We start from the raw sequence: 20,084 nt of genomic DNA, 5'->3' as shown, positions 1-20,084 counted from the left end.
TTGATACTGACAGACAATGCGATTGATATTGTGACTCATCGAATACTACTGTTGAATGGAACTGTATCACTGCTGTGCACTCAGTGCCAGTGACAAGCGCGGCACCAGCCATTGATATTGTCTCACAAACCGATTTTAAAACTTACAGTCTGATCTGCTGGGATGATTAGAATATGTCCAGTCATGCATTTGCATGATACTGGTTGAATGTGCGTTTGTTTTGAGTGAGATTATTGGCACTGAAAATACATGAAAACATTATTAAAATGTTAGCTAGTCAACAGCTGGATAACAGAGAATCCGGATAATCGACGGCCAGATAATCGAGGTCCTACTGTAATTGTGCACAGTACCTGGGTGCATACAGTACTGGGTGTGTACTACTGCTTGTGAGTAAAAGATAATCAGGCAGATGATGCTTTTGAATTACTGCAGTACTGTACTTTGAATATAACAAACAATCAAGAAACCACACAACGGCAACACTAATCTTGCAATTTCTCAGACGCAGTTCAGATCAACAACAAAAAGAAAAAAGCACAATACAAACACATAGAAAAAAGACAAAACAGGAAAAACGCAAGTTGGATGTGGGAGGGCATGCAGATGGGGGGGGGGGGGGGGAATCAAATAAGTTGTCCAAATGGGCACAATGCATGCCATCAACAGCAATCTCCATAGTGCAATTTGCCCCCTCTTTTATCTCATGTCAGAGCTAACATACCATTATCATCCAATGACTATTTGACATAGAAAATCATCCATTCTTTTGATGAGAAAGGGAAAGCAAGATTATATCACTGTGTACAACATTCTATCTTGTCATTCCCTTCATGCAGAAATCCAAATAAGATGTATTACATATGTGCTGATAAATGCCTAATCCAGTCTCGTTTCATTATGCCAAAAAGCTCAGAAAAGAGAATCAACAAAAAGCCATCTCCTGTTGCATAACTATATAACTGCCACTGTTCCTTCACGAGATAAAACTTACATACTAGAGCTGGAGAAGATAAAAAAAAAAAAAGACTTACCTATTTCAAAGATGTCAGAAGAAGTAGTGTCTCTATTTGACAATGGCAAGACTGCAATGACGAATAAGGAGAAAAAGAAATGGAAACCATGAGAATTTTGAGGAATGCCTTGCTCATAAAATGGAGAGTTCCTTTCCAAAAGGTACAAAATCAATCAATTTTTCATCAAAGTTGACTCTTTGATTAAAAAATGTATTCATTTCTTCAGTCGTCCAATACAGTAACCACTTCAGAGGAGTGAAATGCTTGTGAGAAAATAGAGAAAACAAAAAATGAGTTTTGTTCCAAAAGGTGCTATGGAAGTCAAGCAGATCCAATTAGAAACAAATGCGCATGCTTGACAGCGCTTTGACCCCCAGAGTATTAGGCCAGGCTGACTAGCTTTCCTGCTTGTGCAGCTTTCCAGATGACCCACACATTACTTGAATACTGGATCTGAAAGGCTTCTTTTAAATTGAGAGATGGGGGAAGCCTAGGAGAATGTGTAAAGGCAACATATCATCCCAGAAAAAAAAAAAAAATACACACGGTATCAGAAACTAGTCATTCAGAAAATATTTGTGGTATATGAACATCACAATGCCAAAAATGTCTGTTCCAAAAGGTGCTGAATCTGCATCCCAGAAAAAAAAATACACATGGTATCAGAAACTAGTCATACAGAAAATATTTGTGGTATATGAACATCACAATGCCAAAAATGTCTGTTCCAAAAGGTGTTGAATCTACAAAATCCAAAAGAATATTAATTCTTTAAAAATCCATGTACACACATAGGTTTTTCCAAGGCACATTTTTCTCACTCTGTTATGGGGTATTTCACAGAACATAAAAATCTCTCCAAGAAAACACTTAGAAGCACAAGAAATAAAATTGCAGGTTTTTCTCCTTACGTGGATTTAGCACCTTTTGAAACAACAAGAAGAAAAAAAAAAAGAGGGGGGGGGGAGGGAAGCGGTCGAGAAGAATTATGGAGCATCATCCTGGCATACGTTTGTACATGTCAAATTACCTTGCAAAATAATCTTAAAAGAAGACTGCAAAGACATTTTCTCATTGTCTTATAATTCTTATCTACATTTTTTAATGCCTACTACTGGAAAGAGAGGAATTTAAAACCCAGGATACGCCTGTAATGATTTTAAAAGAAAAATGAAAACGAGCAAGCCATGGAATGATCCACACAATTTGGCGTACAATGTGACAGGTGAACAACTCCGACTTTGGCAAGACACACTACACATGTCAATTTACAGATGAAATCTCACACAAAGTACTGTAAAGGCTATTGTTTAGTCAAATTGCAATACTGATCTGAAATAAACATGTCAAACAATATCTATTAATTTCAAAAGGAATGTCTTCAAAAGCTTTTTATTCAGATAAAATTTGTTGGGAAATTTCCAGATATGCAAAATGAAATTGGCATCGTTATCCGAACGTGCTGCCCGTGTGTGTAAGTAATGTTACACTAAATGCATCGGGCGATACTGGGTTACATATCGACAGTTTGTTATCTAACCTAGATGAGGGCTGAGTGAATCTTAAAATCTAAATCCAAATAGACTCTCTTCAACGGCACGCACGATTTACACCTAGTTAGAAGAAAACGGCACCCAGTACACATAGGCTCTAGACTAGAACTATAGGACTAGGACTTGTCAAGTGGCAGTATAGTTTTGATGAGTAACACTGACGTCGCCATCAACAGCTGTATGTGCACATCGCTAATAAGGCACAGTGTAACGTTACCCCCGCTGCCAGAACTTGAAGAAAGTCCAGACGAAAGTCCAGATCCAGGGTCTAGATCTAGGCCCTTGTCCTGAAGGTTCTGTTGTTCCTGTGCCGAATTTTGAAGGTAAGGTATCTGGTTTAAGGATTTCCAATGTTTTTAGCCAACGAAGGTAAATCTGGCGCTGTAGTGTAGGCATAGTGCTAGCGTACTTCTGTATCCATGTAGATATCTCAAAGTTCACCTTACCAAATTGCACCAAAATCACAGGAAATACTTTATGACTCATATCCAATAGCTCATGTAAATTTGATTCAAATCGCTCATTGGGAAGCGTAAGTACTGATGTCGACTTTCATGCCGTAGTAGTAGTAGTAGTAGTAGTAGTAGTAGTAGTAGAACGAGTAGTAGAACAAAGAGGTAGTAGTAAGGGTAGTAGTAGTCGTAGTAGTCATAGTAATAGTGTAGTAGTAGTAGTAATAGTAGTGGCAGTAGTAGTAGTCATAGTGTGGTAGTAGTAGAAGTAGAAGATCGAATCAAGGTCATTACGGCTGCGAAAATGTACCAATCACATTTTGGGCAAAAGGGCCATTGTTCTACAGATGTGGTTTCCTACCTTTGGTATGATCTATGGCAAAGAGGTGATTGAGGTAGCCAATCAGCAGGTCGCCCCGGGTGTTGAGGAACGTTGCCGTGGACAGCCGCTGGCTGAGGGATATCTCTGTCATCAGAGTTTTGCTAGCATCCCACACCTTGATGACGGCATCGGAGCTACTCCAACATTGGGGTAAATAGAAGGCATTATTAAAGGGAATAGATAAATAGATAGATAGATAGATAGATAGATAGATAGATAGATAGATAAATAGATATATAGATAGATAGATAGATAGATAAATAGATAGATAGATAGACAGACAGATAGAGACATATAGATAGACAGATAGATAGATAGATAGATAGATAGATAGATAGATAGATAGATAGATTTGTAGATAGAGAGACAGATATATAGATATTGTAGATATACAGATAGACAGATAGAAAGACAGAGATAGATATATAGACAAACAGATAGAGATAGAAAGAGACAGATAGATAGATACACGTAGATAGACAGATAAATGACAGAAAGAAATATAGACAGATAGACAAACAGATAGATAGATTGACAGACATATAGATAGAGAGATAGATAGATACAGAGATATATAGACCAACAGATAGATAGATAGATTGATTTTTTTTTTTTTTAAAGGAAAATGGAAGGAGGCAGGTGAGTTTACACTTATCAGAAATACATGTACGTGTAAATAAGACATCTTGCAATGATGGCTGTAAGATACACAGATACAGCAATATGCAATTCCATCACCTGGAAAATTTTCACTGAAAAATGGAGAAAATAAATGGTGACACCCATAGAGTCAGCATGTCCGTCATCCATGAATATCAATGCTGACAATGCAGGCCTGCCAGACTCTATATATCACAGCTAAAATCTCATCGGTTCATTTTCCTTTTTTTCTATCTATTACATACATGTTGTACAGCTGTAAGTACATGTACCAAGGCAAGACTTCAAGTAGCTGCGCATTCAAGTTATTGGGCTAGAGCACAGTTTCCATGCACCAACTAGTGCACACATGCAGTGCATGAAAGACAGCTTGAAATCTTCCCGATACAAATGTACCAAATAAAAAAGTGAGGCATTGCATAGATATGGGTGAACAGTGAAATTGTAAGAATTCGACCTTGACCAATGACGTTTAACCTGGAAAATGTGCAACTAAAAGTTAAGAAGATATGGTTGAACAGTGAAATTGTAAGAATTTGACCTTGACCAATGACGTTTAACCTGGAAAATGTGCAACTAAAAGTTAAGAAGTACAGCTTCATCCACTCATACATACAGTGTACATATTGCCAAGTTTCATTTGGATACTTTTTGTAATTGCTTTTAAGTTATGCTGTAGACAAAATTGATTATGGATGAACAGAAGGATGGCTGAACGGACAGACAACTAGTAACCAGAAAACATTATGCCTCCAGCAAAACTTTGTGGCAGAGGCATAAAAATGCTTGCCAACTTTTGCAAGTCAGTGAGATGAACTCAAAAAAGGTTGGTATCATTAATGTCTGTTATGGTGTGTGTGTGTGTGTGTGTGCGCGCGCGCATGTTATGAACCATTTTGTTGAGTTTGACGTATGCTCTCTGTCAGGAGTGACGTGGTAAACATTACAATTCATCAGAGTCAAGACTCTCTTCTATACAATGGGCTTAGATCTTACATCCTGTTTGCTGGGGGTGGCGGAGGGGAAGTAACGCATGATTTCTGACACAATATTACTCAACTAGATATATCGCTACGGCGACTGATATGCCTCCGCCATAATACATGGTTCTCCTAATAGGTCTATATAGTACAATGTCTTGACAATGTGTGATGACAGTTTCACATAATTGGCAAAATATTAAAATGACAGGTTTGCCACAAATGTGCTGAATGTTCACTTTCCTAGAACTAGGTTCAATTGGATGAATGATTAAAATGTCAGAGTGCAGGCATTTGGGGAACTGATGATTTTTACTTGACTTTTGACCCTTTTATAAGTTTATGCATTGAGTAATTTTCAAGGTATTGAGAAAAAGTATAATTTCAGTATCAAATGGGAAAATAGCATTATCTAAACCTGGCCTTTGACCTTTGACCTCACAGTTCCAAAGAGAATCACTGTTAGGTTGAACATGCATAAATATGTAAGTTTCATGATGATACCTTGAGTTACTTTTGAGATATGGAGGAAAAAGTGCAATTCAGCACTTTCACTTGACCTTTGACCTTTTGACCTTTGACCTTTTGGCAAGAAACTTCCCACAGAATATATATGAGGTAATACATGCATACATCAAGTTAAAAAAACCAAAAACCTTCAGGCATTGCATAAATATAAGGAAAGTAGTGATATTTTGAGGAGTTGACCTTGACCTTTGACCCCCTGACCTTTGAACCATGACCCCCAACTTCCCTAGATAATCACTGCCCATTGGAACAAGCATATATACTAAGTTCCATGAAGATACCTTGAACCATTTGCGAGATATGGAGAAAAACATGAATTTTCAACCTTTTTTTTTCACAAAATAACCTGTGACCTTTGACCTTTGACCCCGTGACCCTAAAATCCAAACAAAGTTTTATCCCCCCAGGATATACCCTCATACCAAGTTTGATGTAAAACCACCACACGGTTCTTGAGATATCGACAAAAACAAAACGGGATGGACGTCCGTACGGAGGGATGACCCGAAAACATAATGCCTCCAGCCACTTACTTTGTTGGCGGAGGCATAAAAAGAATCACCGAGATTGGAACTGAAGCCATAATATGCATGTAATTGCCGGGTAGACATGTTTAAAACAAATCATCTTGTTTGTGCTCTACTGTGTCTGTTTGTGGGAGTGTAAGATGCTAACATCAAACAAAATGAAAATAAACAGAAAAAATGAAAACTAGAAATTTCGCAGTGGTTACTGGTATGTATGCCAAGTCCTGCCATATCGCCTTATTCGATCAACAGGACTATAGTACATGTACTTGTATTGCCAGTGTTGAGACGACAATTTCATGTGATTGGCAAATAATAACTTTCTGGTAATATTAATACACCAATTCTCATGACAACTCTGAGCCACATGCAAAATATGGAAAAATGGTAAAATTTAGCATTTTCACTTGCCACTTGTCCCCTATAGCTCCAACTTTCTTTACATATATTACAGTGTAGTATTAAAAAAAATGCAGGTAAATACCAAGTCTAATTACACAGTAGGTGTATACATGTACATTCAGTAGGCCTATATTCACCATACATTTCGGGGTATTGAGAAGTCATTGCGATTTCAGCACAAAATAATGCAATTTCAGTTTTTGAACTTGACATTTGACCTCATGTACCAAAATTCCAAAGAAAATCAATGTCGGACAAAACAAGTATATCTGTACTAAGTCAATAATGAAGATACTTTGATCCATTTCTGAGATATGGCCAAAAAAAAAGTACAATTTCACCACTTTAATGTGACCTTTGACCTCGATCTTATGGTTGAAAACTTTCCTCAGAGAACCCTACTCTTGCAATGCATGTATACACCGAGATTCATGAAAATACATTCAGGCATTACAGACATTTAGGGGAAAACAGTGAGTTTTTCACCTTTGACCTTGACCTATGACCTTGAGCATGTGTGCCCACAAGTTGATAGGCACAAATTTGTTCACTCATACACACAATTGCAGAGTTTTCTTTGGATAACTCACATGGTTCTTCGGTCACACCGTTCACAAAATTGATTGCAGACAAATAAATAGATTAAAGGAAAGACAGACAGACACATAACCCCCAAAACATAATGTCTCCAGTGATATGTACTTTTGTGCCAGAGTCATAAAAAGTGTGCCTGTGCTGCAAGGAGACATGTGTGCCCCAATCGCTCACATAAAGCATCAGTGGTACAAGCGTGCCCTGGACGCACCTGCATGAGATAAAGATGCTGCGGGATGCACACGCTGCCATGCCAACGATGGGCCCGTTGTGTTCCAGGGTTCTCCGCCCAGATTCCTCCGTCACGTTACTCGCAGACAGCCCCGTGTGGCGGAGTCCAGCGTGCATGTCATAGGCCATCGGTGCCAGGTCGTGCACCACAACAGACCCATCATAATGACCGGTGTAAAATCTATCATCCTGTAAAGAAAAGCAACAGAGGCTACACAACTTGTGTGTTTCATTTCAACTTTGTGTGTTTGAAACTTCAGAAATGATTTGTTCCATTTCCTTTTACATACTGTAAAACACGATGGCCTTTTTCGTGGCATGAAATTTTTGTGAGTTGCTTCTAACATTCATTTCCATGTAATGTAGACGAGAACTTTATGATGCATTTTTATTTTGCAAATCTTGGCTCTTGCATAATTCACAAAATTAAAATGCACATGAACATTTCTTGTTTTAGAGTAGCGTTTGGTGAGAAGTATTTGAGATCTCTTTGCCCCTACATACACACACACACATATACATGGCACCTGTAAATGGATATTAGTGCATCCATCGTATAGACAGAAAGGTAGACAGACAGACAGACAGACAGACAGACAGATAGTCAGACAGACACTAGATGACTGGCAAATAGGTAGACAAAATAGAGCGCCTTTTACTTCCTGCAGAAAACTCTTCACTGTCTTGGTAACATAGCAAGTAGCCAAATGCCACTTGTTTACGGTAACAATGTCATCCAAAGTGCTGCAGTGCAGCCATATTAACAAGCAGAGGGAAGAAGGACGTCAGTATATTGCAAATCCATGAAAAGCTGAGGAAAAACAAAAACAAAACACCCACATGCAACCATTCGAAAAGACAAAGGGATTAGAGATGTCAGCACTTTGTAAACACGTGACGACTGAGCAGACAGAGACCGGGGCAGATCCAGGAATTTCTTAAAGGGGGGGGGGGGGTGTTCAAAGCAGTAAAGAAGTTTACATTTCTAGTGCCACTTCTAGGTTTAATCAACTGACAAGCAAAAAAAAAAAAAAAAAAAAAGAAAAAAAGGCTTAAGCGTAATACAATCAGTTGACAAGGATAGTTTCTTTATTTTAAAACACGAACAAAAAACTTAAAGGGATGGTACAGTACTGGTGGAGATGAAAACTGGGCTTTTAACTTTTTGCAAAATACCATTAAGAAAACACTTATGAAAAAGTACAGAGCATACCATTTTAAGAGGAATTCAAAATTTATTTGATGAAAATTGGTTTTGGAATGGCTGAGACATCCAAACACAAAGTAAAACAAAGTGATCGTAATGAAAGGTGGGTCCCACACTTATTAGAATCGCTCTGTTTTGAATATCTCAGCCATTTCAAAACCAATTTTCATCAAATAAATGTTGAATTCCTCATGGAATTACATGCTCTTTCATATTTCATAAGAGGTTTCTCATTATCTTACCAAAAAATTTTAGAAACCTGAAATCAGGTCTCAGCCAAAACTATAAGATCCCTTTAAAGGGGGTGCACATGCCCCTTTAATTTTTTCTTTTTATTCCCCTAATCTAAAAAAAGAAGAAAACAAAATAAAAGGGGGGTGAGTGCTCAGTGAGCCCCCTCCTGAATGCGGCACTGCAGACTGAGATACAAATGTAGATGATAGGCAACTAGACATTACTCTCCGACCTCTCTTATCCGGACATGTTGGGACTGGCACTCATCCGGATAAAGGATTTGGCGGCATATGGGGGACTCAATGTTTAATACATGTGGCTGCCTACCCAATGGTAGCTACTACATGTAAACTATCGCAGGTAGCGTACACTAAAACTCTTTGTATCGTGCCCTGATTTACTGCAAAGTTTTCTGTCTATGTTCTTGCGGTGATTTAGGGGCATAGAATGTCTAAATGCATGTTATTTAGATGAAAATTTGATGCGAATGTATGTTGATTATGTTGGGAATGATATGTAATTCATGTGAGTCTGGGCAGAAATTTTGTCTAAGTTTGAAATCCCCCTTTTCCCTGTAATTATTAGATGGAAAAAAAAAAAGAAATCATGGCTAGATAGCGTGCAGATAATAGAGAGATCTGGATAAGGGGAGGCCGGATTAGAGAGGTCGGACTGTAGAGTGCTTTTACTTCCAACAGAAAACTTCTCACTGTCTTTGCAGCATAACAAGAAGCTGAATGCTACATGTATGTAATTGTTTATGGTAACAACGCTAATAAAACTTTGCAAACAATACAACCATACAAAAGACAATGGATAAACGACATCAGCAAACTGCAAATCCCTGAAAAGCAGATAAAAACACATGAGAAGCCACATGAAAAGACAAGAGGAATTAACAATGTTAGCACTTTGCAGACACATGAAAAGTAGATTAAAAAATGCACAAGGCCCTCTGAGATTACCCTTTTAATTTTTATCCTTCATTTTTTCTATCTTGGCCTTCTCCAGGATCTTACCAATCGTGCGTGCCCCGTTACGTCTGTGGTGACAAGGATCTCATGTTTGAGCTGGAGCTCCGGAATCGACCAGAACTGGAAGAGGTCTTCCTCACGAAGGTGACTCTTGATGACGAGGGTGCTGTGTGGCTCATCAAGACGCATCTCCAGAATCTAGACAAGGAGCGCAAAGCGGAAAAAAAAAGTTTACATTCGACTTGTCAAAAATCTGTCACCGACTGAGTATACATGTATTGCAAAACCATACATTTTTTTTTTCAAAAAAAAAACTTTCTTTAATTTTACGAGGTGCCATGATTAGCAAAAAAGTAAAATGCACGCGAAAAGTTTTTTTTCCCACACAATGCACTGAATGCCAGAGGCAATTCACAAGAAAGTTCCATGCCCCAGATGCATCTGGTTTTACAGTACATGATTACGTGGCAGTAGATCACTTCATCAGTTCTCCCACAGGCAGAACCAGTGGCTTAGTGAAATCCTAAGACCTGGGAGGATGATAACGATTTTGCTGTTTAACTAAATTTCTTTAAAGGGATGGTACAGTTTTAGTTTAGATGGGGCTGCAGGTTTCCACCTTTTTTTTTTTTTATGTGTGTGTTTGTGAGATAATGAGAAATCTCTTCTGAAATATGAAAGAACATGAAATTCTTAGAGAAATTCACAGTTTATTTGACGAAAATTGCTCTTGACATGGCTGAGCTATCAAAAAAACAAGGAAAAGTAGACATTACGCGGTGCGTAATATATGTGACCCTGCACCTCAAAACAAACAAAAAGTCGCCAGACATGAATTTTTAGTTAAGACCATATTATGAAAGAGCAGACTTTAAGCTTTAAAACGATGTATAACTCAAATCAAATGGACTCTCCTAACCTATCTAAATATTGGAAAGAAAGCACAAACTCAGGAAAAGTGTGAACTGAGAAAAGAGGCTCTGAAGTACAGTGTCTATTCAAGCGCTTAATCTTTACCAAACCGTGCTGGCTGTGCGATGAATGGGACAAAAAAACAGGAAGTAAACCACCAGAGTAACAACAATGAAGGAATTATCAGATTAAACTGAAATTAAATATGCCTCATTAACACATTCTGTCCATAATTAATGCCAACTTTCAGAGCAGTAGCACTATCCTTTCAAAAGTTATTAGAGTTGAAAGTGAAGAGTGTGGACAAGGTTTTTCAGAAATGAAAAAGGGATTCTAAAGACACACCAAATCACACTATTCTACCAAAAATGTTCGAGATAAACTGCTAAAAAAACACTTTCCTGCCCGTTTTATGATACCAAATTTTAGCATGATGTAAAAGAAGACTCGCTCTTTCAGAAAATATGAAAAAGTCAAGTTCGGCTAGGTTGACCCATTTCACTTACTTTCAGTCCTCACGCAAAATCAATGTGTGCGACTTTATGTTCGTTTTGAGGTGCACTGTCACATACATGTATGTCCCCGCCGGAAGTAGCATTTAGTAGCAAAATGTACAATGTAGGTAAAAAGATCAAGGTCAAAGGTCAAAGAAGTCAAAGGTCAAAATTCTATGTAGAAGTTTTGAAGCCCTCACCTAGTGCCATCACATAAAGCAAATGGAATCGAAATCGGGTTAGAAATGGCGAAGGAGTAGCATTTTGTAGCCAATGTACAATATAGGTAAAAAATCAAGGTCAAAGGTCAAAGAAGTCAAAGGTCAAAATTCTGTGTAGAAGTTTTGAAGCCCTCACCTAGTGCCATCACAAAGAGCAAACGGAATCGAAATCGGGTTAGAAATGGCGAAGGAGTAGCATTTGGTAGCAAAATGTACAATACAGGTCAAAAATCAAGGTCAGAGGTCAAAGAAGTGAACGGTCAAAATTCTGTGTAGAAGTTTTGAAGCCCTCACCTAGTGCCATCACTTAAAACAAACGGAATTGAAATTGGGTTAGAAATGGCGAAGGAGTAGCATTTTGTAGCAAAATGTACAATACAGGTCAAAAATCAAGGTCAAAGGTCAAAGAAGTCAAAGGTCAAAATTCTGTGTAGCAGTTTTGAAGCCCTCACCTAGTGCCATCATATAAAGCAAACAGAATCGAAATCGGCTTAGAAATGGCGAAAGAGTAGCATTTTGTAGGCAATGTACAATATCGGTCAAAAATCAAGGTCAAAGGTCAAAGAAGTCAAAGGTCAAAATTCTGTGTAGAAGTTTTGAAGCCCTCACCTAGTGCCATCATATAAAGCAAACGGAATCAAAATCGGGTTAGAAATGGAGGAGTAGCATTTTGAACATTTTGATCACACACGAACGCACAGACGGACGGACGGACAAAGGGACAGACAGACGGACACACGGACACACACACGTACGGAGCCCGTTTCATAGTCCCCTGCTCGAACTCGTTCGGCGGGGACAAAAAAATGATCCTAATAAAATGCGACAGGCCACAACTTTTTTAGAATCTCTTTGTTTTACCGTGTTTTAGGATATCTCAGTCATTCCAAAACTGATTTTCATCAAATAACTTTCAATTCCCCTTAGAAATGTGTGCACTTTAACATTTCATAGAGTGGTTTCTAAATATCTCGCAAAATGTTAAAAGCTGAATCCTCTCTTCAACCAATACTATACCATCCCTTCATGTTGATAAGCATAGTACAAATGTCATGTTTATCTAGAGGTTCACTCTGCATTCTATTTTACTAATAAATAGTAGATTTAGATTTTACCACATAGCTTCTTTTTCTTGGGGGAGGGTGCATATCACGTGTACTATGATGACCACTACTAGTTATGCCAGGTTTTTATATGGTTTCAATAAAATGGTAGAGAAACTTTGGCACAAAACAACAATGATCCCGTGTCTGTGCTTAAAGATAGCTTCAGCACAATAATATAAAGAGTGCAATGATGATATGGAATCCAGCATTCCATAGCTTTCCTCTACACAAACAAAATAAAAATTCTTCACAACAGCATCACAATAAGAGACTTGGATAACAATCACAAGTTGTAACTTCTCTTGTAGGGTACTACCACATGGCAAATTGAAACAACTTTAAATTTCCTACAAAAATAATCTGCCAAGACTGCATGATTCATTTTTATTCTCTTTAAATCTTCTAATTGTGCCCCCATCTCAGTAAGAGCAAAGTTTTGCCTACTAAATTGGTTGCTAAATGAACCAATCAACATCCTCCACTGCACGCACATACCAAACTTGGCTCCAGCATTTATTGCAGAGCTGCACCCATTCCCCCCCCCCCCCCCCCCCCCCGCCCCCCACACACACACATGCACACTTTAACAAACATCTCACGACTATCCCAGCACGGATCATTCTCGACAAGTTTGTCAGAAGTGGACAATATAGAGAGGTTTAGATCTGCAATGCGATCACTAAGACGACGCAGCCTCCCCGGTTCAACAGACAATGGAAACAGCTGTCTCATGCATGTACAGAGCACTCCTTTTTCCCTCATTGGTGTCATTTTAGCATTTGCATCCCAGATCTAAAGCCTGATTATAGCATTTCCATGAGAAATGTTTATATTCATATTTTAATTGGTTGTAATCCCCATTAAAAGAAAAAAAAATTATGAACAAGCAAAAACAATGTGGACCTTAACATGGCATGACATGCAAGCCATGAAATTATTCTGGATCATGTCTTCTTCTTTTTCTTTTCTTTTTTTCATTCACGGAAGCATAACTATACTCTTCACAAACACATTCATCACTGTTCCATTGCCATCATGAATATATTATGTAAAATCTTATATGAATGAAATAAAAAAAAAAGAAGAAAGCTTCAGTTTTTGCCATCATGGACTCAATCCCTGAACAGCTCAGGATCCCTTACCACTGATAATGAATCAAACCAAAATGGGATCTACTTGGAAAAATGTCACGAAAGTGAGAGAACGAAAAGAAAGTTAATGAAAGATGTACAGTACATGACAGCGTGAGGCTGCCGAATCACATGAGCCTCTCTGGCTCTGGCTCTAGTGATGAAAGACTAAATACGCATGTTGGGAAAGCATGTAAGTTTTCCTTCATCTGAGACTCCTGAATTAGGGCTTCATCATCATGATGGAAAGCTTTGGTGAAATGCAACAGTCCAGATACTTCTGCACAGCACGCCTGACTGACACCATCGTCTTTATATCGTCTTTCTGCCCTGTTCTTCAAAACTGCACCTCCTCACTGGCTCTCATTTCAATCACTTTTTGCAACTAGAAAAACACTCTGAGAGCGCAGACCTCCGCCAAGCAGCTGCTTTCTACCGATGATCTTGCTCTTCCCAAAGAGATTTTTCTCTTCTCTACCACTGGGGAAAAGCTCTTTGGGCTCCTCCATAGAGATCAGTGATTTCCACCCATAGGTATACATGCTGAAAAATCGCCCGATCTCCCAATATTGAAGCCTTTGTTACGTCATAAACCCTCAGCTGCATGGTGCGCCTCGCCCTAGCAGAAACTAGAGCAAGCACGCAACTAGAGCGCGTTTGAAAACCTCAAAAATGTGCAGATTGAAGTCCCAAGTTCATTGACCCTACCTGTCAAAATGTAAAATATCCTTCATAAATTCCCCCCAAAATTCTCGGATCACTACCAAAATTTAATAATTTGTTACTCATGTCATTCTCAACCTTTCCTGTAAGTTTCATCCAAATCCGTTAACTACTTATAAGAGTTATTTTGCAAACAAACAAGCCAACAAACCAACGTTATCGAAAACAACCTCCTCCCTTGGCGGAGGTAATAACTAGAAATGTCGCTATGGCGACTGATGCCTCCACCATAATGCATGATTCTCCCAATAGGTGTATGGTACAATGTCTTCACAATGTGTTATGACAGTTTCACAAAACTGACAAAATATTGAAATGACAGGTTTGTCAGAAATATCGTGAATGTTCACTTTCCTTGAACTAGGTTTGCTATAATTGTCTAAGAGTGCAGGTACCTGTATTTCGGGAATTGAGAATTTTTACTTGACTTCTGACTGACCCTTTTGTAAGTTTATGCATTGAGTAATTTTCAAGGTATGAAGAAAGAGTGTAATTACAGTATAAATTTTTTTTTTTGGCATTTAAACCTGGCCTTTGACCTTTAACCTTTAACCTTTGACCTTCTGGCTGGAAATTTCCCAGAGAATCTCCATTAGGGAATACATGCATATATCAAGTTTTAGTTTTAAAAATAATAATGCAAGCATTGCATATAATAGTATATGAGGGAAATAGTAAAATTTTGAGGAGTTGACCTTGACCTTTGACCCCCTGACTATTGACCCATGACCCCTACATTCCCTAGAAAATCCCTGCCAGTCAGTACATGCGTATGTACCAAGTTCCATATGAAGATACATTGAACCATTTGCGAGAAAAGTGAAATTGGGACACATTCACCTAACCTTTGACCTTTTGACCTTTGACCTCATGACATGAAACTCTCTCTGGAGAATCTTTATGCAGTAGTAAATGTCTACACTAAGTTTCAAGAAAATACCTTCGGGCATTGCATGGATATGGGGGAAATAGCAATGTTTTTAGCATTTGACCTTGACCTTTTGACCTTTGACCTCTTGCCAATGTCACTAAAATCTACTCAACTAATTGCCCCATCATACATCATCCTTGGACCAAGTTTGGTGAAAGCTGCTTCATCCAGTTTTGAGGTATCAAGTAAACAGATAAATTTTAGGATTTGACCTTGATCTCTGACCTTTGACCTCTGTCCAATTTCACTCAAAAACTAATCAAGTAATTGTCCCATCATACCTCATCCTTAGACAAAGTTTGTTGAAATTTGCTGAATCCAGTCTTGAGTTATCGCTTAAACAGATACAATTTAATGATTTGACCTTGGCCTTTGACCTTTGGCCGATTTCACCCAAAATCTAATCAAGTAATTGCCCTATCATACTTTATACTTGGAGCAAGTTTGGTAAAATTCCAGTCAATATTACTCAAGTTATCGCGAAAACGAATGCGGACGGACATACGTATGGACGTACGTACAGACACTCTGGCACCACTTCGTGGCGGAGGCATAAAAAAGTAAGTGTACGTTAATGATGCTGTAACATACAATGTATGTGGCAGCAGTCTATATAGTATCTTTTTTTTTTTTCAAATTCCTCTCAAGGCCTGGCATGAGCAATTATTTTGGGGTTCAAGTTGAAAAAGAGGACTTCACATTAAAAAATGCAGCCCTAAAACAGAAACATGTTTAGTTGTGCACACCAAATGGGGATTTCTGTACATCAGTCATGACCATGAACAGAATGTGAGGTGCTTCAGGATGAGATGTTAAAGGTCGTTTAGTAGATGGAGGAAGGTCACCTGTTTTAGTGATTTACCTAATTTTAGTGATATCTTTAAAACTACGTCCCCAACACTGCTCCAAATTTTAGAAATGTCACTTTGAGCAATTCTCCTCATTCATTCATCCTTCAACTTATGATTGATTGCTTCATTCATTCACTCATTCAATTCCATTCACTCAATCAATTATTTATTCATTCACTCACCCACTCACTCACTCCCTCTCACTCACTCACTCATTCATTCATTCACTCATTTATTTATTTATTTATATTTATTTATTTAGTAATTTATTTATTTATTTATTCATCTATTTATTCATCTATTTATTCATCTATTTATTGTTACGAATCTGCCCATGTAATCACTTTATAATGTGGTTTTATGTTTTATGATCATGTGTATACGATCACACGTGCACGATCGCGAATGTTTGTAAACACCACCGGTTACGTAATCTCCCTTCGAGTCATTCGTTTCGAACCGCAGCCTTACACACTTCGCCCAGGTTGAGTTTAATGTTATGAATATATTAAGCTGGGCACGCCTGACGGAATTTTCCATGTATGTAATAATGTTCATGTTAAAAATACATTGGTCGTGTCAGTCGACAATCGGACTCTGGTTAGAGAGGACCGTTATCACTTTCTCGGCGTTCCCGTCTACAATCTTGGGAGGAATTGCTTTCCCCAAGGAACGTGCTCTGCTAAGTGAATTCTAAGTGCTACGAGGCGAGATAAACCAGGACATGCCGATTTGCCTCTAGCCCGTTTTCTTTCGACGACGACGGCGATAATAAGTTTTCGTCGATTTCCAGGTGAACCACCAGACGATCTTGAGCCAACGCCCACCTGTGATTGCTGCACGGTGACTAGTGGGAGTCGCGCTGAGGTCGATACGGGGCGCCGAGACGCTGTGAGGGACCACGCGCACCCAGCGGCCAATGCCCTTCTGTCTGGCATAGTCACAGCGCTGCAAACTGTGCTGAGATAGCGTCGCCCGCTGATCCGACGACGTCCCGTGTATTGACGCGTTCTCCACGTGGTAGCGTCTGACGTCGCCTCCCCGCCACGTCGCAGATGAGTTGGGCCCCAACGTTGACTCTCTTAGGGTGAAACCCTGGCCAGGTATTACTCAATCTGAACTTATGTTTTCTTAGTTGAAACGATCCCGTCTATCTTTCATTGTTATGGTTGATTTCGCTGCAATGTGTTAACCAACAATTTTGTTATTCCGGTTGGAAACTGATTGTTAAATGATTTCCTAATAAAAACCCGGAAGATTTGTTAATTTCAATTCACTGAGACCGCCTTGCATTCATTTGTGTGAACTTGACCGTAACATTATTCATTTATCTATTCATTTATTTACTTATCTATCTATTTATTTATTCATTCATTCATTCATTCATTAAATATTGTCACACACAATGACTCCATTTGACAAAAGACTAGATATGGAAAGCGTATAAGTTTTCCTTCATCTGAGAGTCCTGAATTACGGCTTCATCATCATTACCGAAAGTTTTGATGAAATGTGACAGTCCAGCCTCATTGGGGGAGGGTGCATATCACGTGTACTATGATGACCACTACTAGTTATGCCAGGTTTCTATATGTGACCATGCATCACAAAATGAACAAAAAGTCGCACCCCTTGATTTTACTGTACATGAGGACTCAAAAAAGGTGAAATGGGTCAATCGAGTCAATTTTTAGTTTTTCATATTTTCTGAAAGAGCTATCCTCCTTCTACGTTATTCTTTAGTTTTGGATCATAACATGAACTGGAAAATGTGTTTTCAGCAGATTTTCTACAACCCTTTTTTTTTGGGGGGGGGGGGAGAATAGAATGATCAGGTATGTCTCAGAGTTCCCTTTTCATTTCCTGAAATCCTTAACACACTTTTCACTTTCAAGTTTAATAACTTAGGAAAGGATAACTCTACTGCTATGAAAGTTGGCATTAATTATGGACAGAATGTGTTAATAGAACATATTCATTTTCAGCTTAGTCTGATAATCCCTTCATTGTTGCTCCTGTGGTTTACATCCTGTGTTTTGTCCCTTTCATTGCACGGCTAGTGCGGTTTGGTAAAGATTAAGCGCTTGAATAGACCCTGTACTTCAGAGCTTCTTTTCTCAGTTAACACTTTTCCAGAGTGTGTGCTTTCTTTCTAATATTTAGATAGGTTGGGGGAGTCCATTTGAATTGAGTTATACATCATTTTAAAGCTTAGAGTCTGCTCTTTAAGAATCTGATCTTAACTAAAAATCCATGTCTGGCAACTTTTTGTTGGTTTTGTGATGCAGGGTCACATATGGTTTCAACAAAATGGTAGAGAAACTTTGGCACAAAACAACAACGATCCCGTGTCTGTGCTTAAAGATAGCTTCAGCACAATAATATAAAGAGTGCAATGATATGGAATCCAGCATTCCATACCTTTCCTCTGCGCAAACAAAATGAAAATTCTTCACAGCTGCATTACAATAAGAGACTTGGATAACATTCACAAGTTGTAACTTCTCTTGTAGGGTACTACCACATGCCAAACTTCAAATTTCCTACAAAAATAACCTGCCAAGACTGCATAATTCATTTTTATTCTCTTTAAATCTTCTAAATTGTGCCCCTATCTCAGTAGGAGCAAAGTTTTGCCTACTAAATTGGTTGCCACATGAACCCATCAACATCCTCCACTGCACACACATACCAAACTTGGCTCCAGCATTTATTGCAGAGCTGCATCCATTCCCCCCTCCCCCCCCCCCCCCCAACACACACACATACATGCACACATGTCCAGCCTCATGGCCCACGAAAAGTTGCAGATTAAGATTTTCTGTAATGGACCAAAATATATGTTATTTGGGTTGACCGACTAAACTTTTTTTAATTTGTCTTATCTGGGAGAGGAATATTTTCTCTACCTACTGTCAAAATCTGGAGGCTTAACATAGAACCAAATTTGAGTTATTAGCAATTTTTCTGGACCATATTTTTTTTTTTTTTTTGGACAGGCACTGAGTTCACAGTGAAATAGAACATGTTCTCACTGATAATTCTGCACAGCACACCTGAGTGACACCCTAGTCATTATATGAGACCCTGCATCACAAAACCAACAAGAAGTCGCAAGACATGGATTTTTAGTTAAGGGCAGATTCTGAAAGAACAGACCCTAAGCTTAAAAATGATGTATAACTCAATTCAAATGGACTCTCCTAATCTAAATATTGGAAAGAAAGCACATACTCTGAACTGAGAAAAGAGGCCCTGAAGTACAGGGTCTATTCAAGCGCTTAACCTTTTTACCAAACCATGCTAGCTGTGCGATGAATGGGACAAAAAGCAGGTTGTAAACCACAGGAGCAGCAACAATGAAGGGGATATCAGATTAAGCTGAAATTGAGCATGCTCTATTAACACATTCTGTCCATAATTGCTGCCAACTTTCATAGCAGAAGCAGTATCCCTTCAAAAGTTATTCGAGTTGAAAGTGAAGAGTGTGCAAAGGATTTTCAAGAAATGAAAAGGGGCCTCTAAGACATAACTGATCTCACTACTTTACAAAAAAATGGGTTGTAGAAAAACACACTTTTTCATTCACTTTATGATCTCAAACTTTGGAATAATATAGAAGAAAACAAGCTCTTTCAGAAACTATGAAAAACCCAAGATTGACTTGGTTGACCCATTTCAGCTTTTTTGAGTCCTTACGTCAAATCAAGGGATGCGACTTTTTGTTCGTTTTGTGGTACATGGTCACATATCGTCCTTCTTCCCTCTTCTTAAAAAGTGCAACTCCTAACTGTCTTTTATTTTAATCACTTTTTGCAATGAAAAGTAAGTGTACATTGATGATGCTGTAATGTATGGCAGCAGTCTATATAGTATCTTTTTTCTTTTTTTTTTTCAAATGCCACTCAAGGCCTGGCATGAGCATTTTTTTTTTTCATAAAGCTGAAAAAGAGGACTTCACATACAAATTCATCAA

The 20,084-nt window shown here is 38.5% G+C and overlaps 1 protein-coding gene across 1 annotated transcript in view; it reads right to left on the bottom strand.

Moving 5' to 3' along the window:
• The window catches only part of LOC140244265 (uncharacterized), a 93,089-nt gene that overhangs the window by 35,139 nt on the left and 37,866 nt on the right, over positions 1–20,084 (bottom strand). The window contains 4 exon segments of the mRNA XM_072323908.1: positions 1,035–1,085; positions 3,383–3,537; positions 7,306–7,514; positions 9,786–9,938. Of these exon segments, the coding sequence (XP_072180009.1) occupies positions 1,035–1,085; positions 3,383–3,537; positions 7,306–7,514; positions 9,786–9,938 (568 nt within the window).

This window comes from Diadema setosum, chromosome 2 (genome assembly GCF_964275005.1).
Source record: "Diadema setosum chromosome 2, eeDiaSeto1, whole genome shotgun sequence".
Classification (NCBI taxonomy): Eukaryota; Metazoa; Echinodermata; class Echinoidea; order Diadematoida; family Diadematidae; genus Diadema; species Diadema setosum.
Note: the sequence above shows the minus strand (reverse complement) of the source record. Positions and strands in the feature narration are given on the sequence as shown.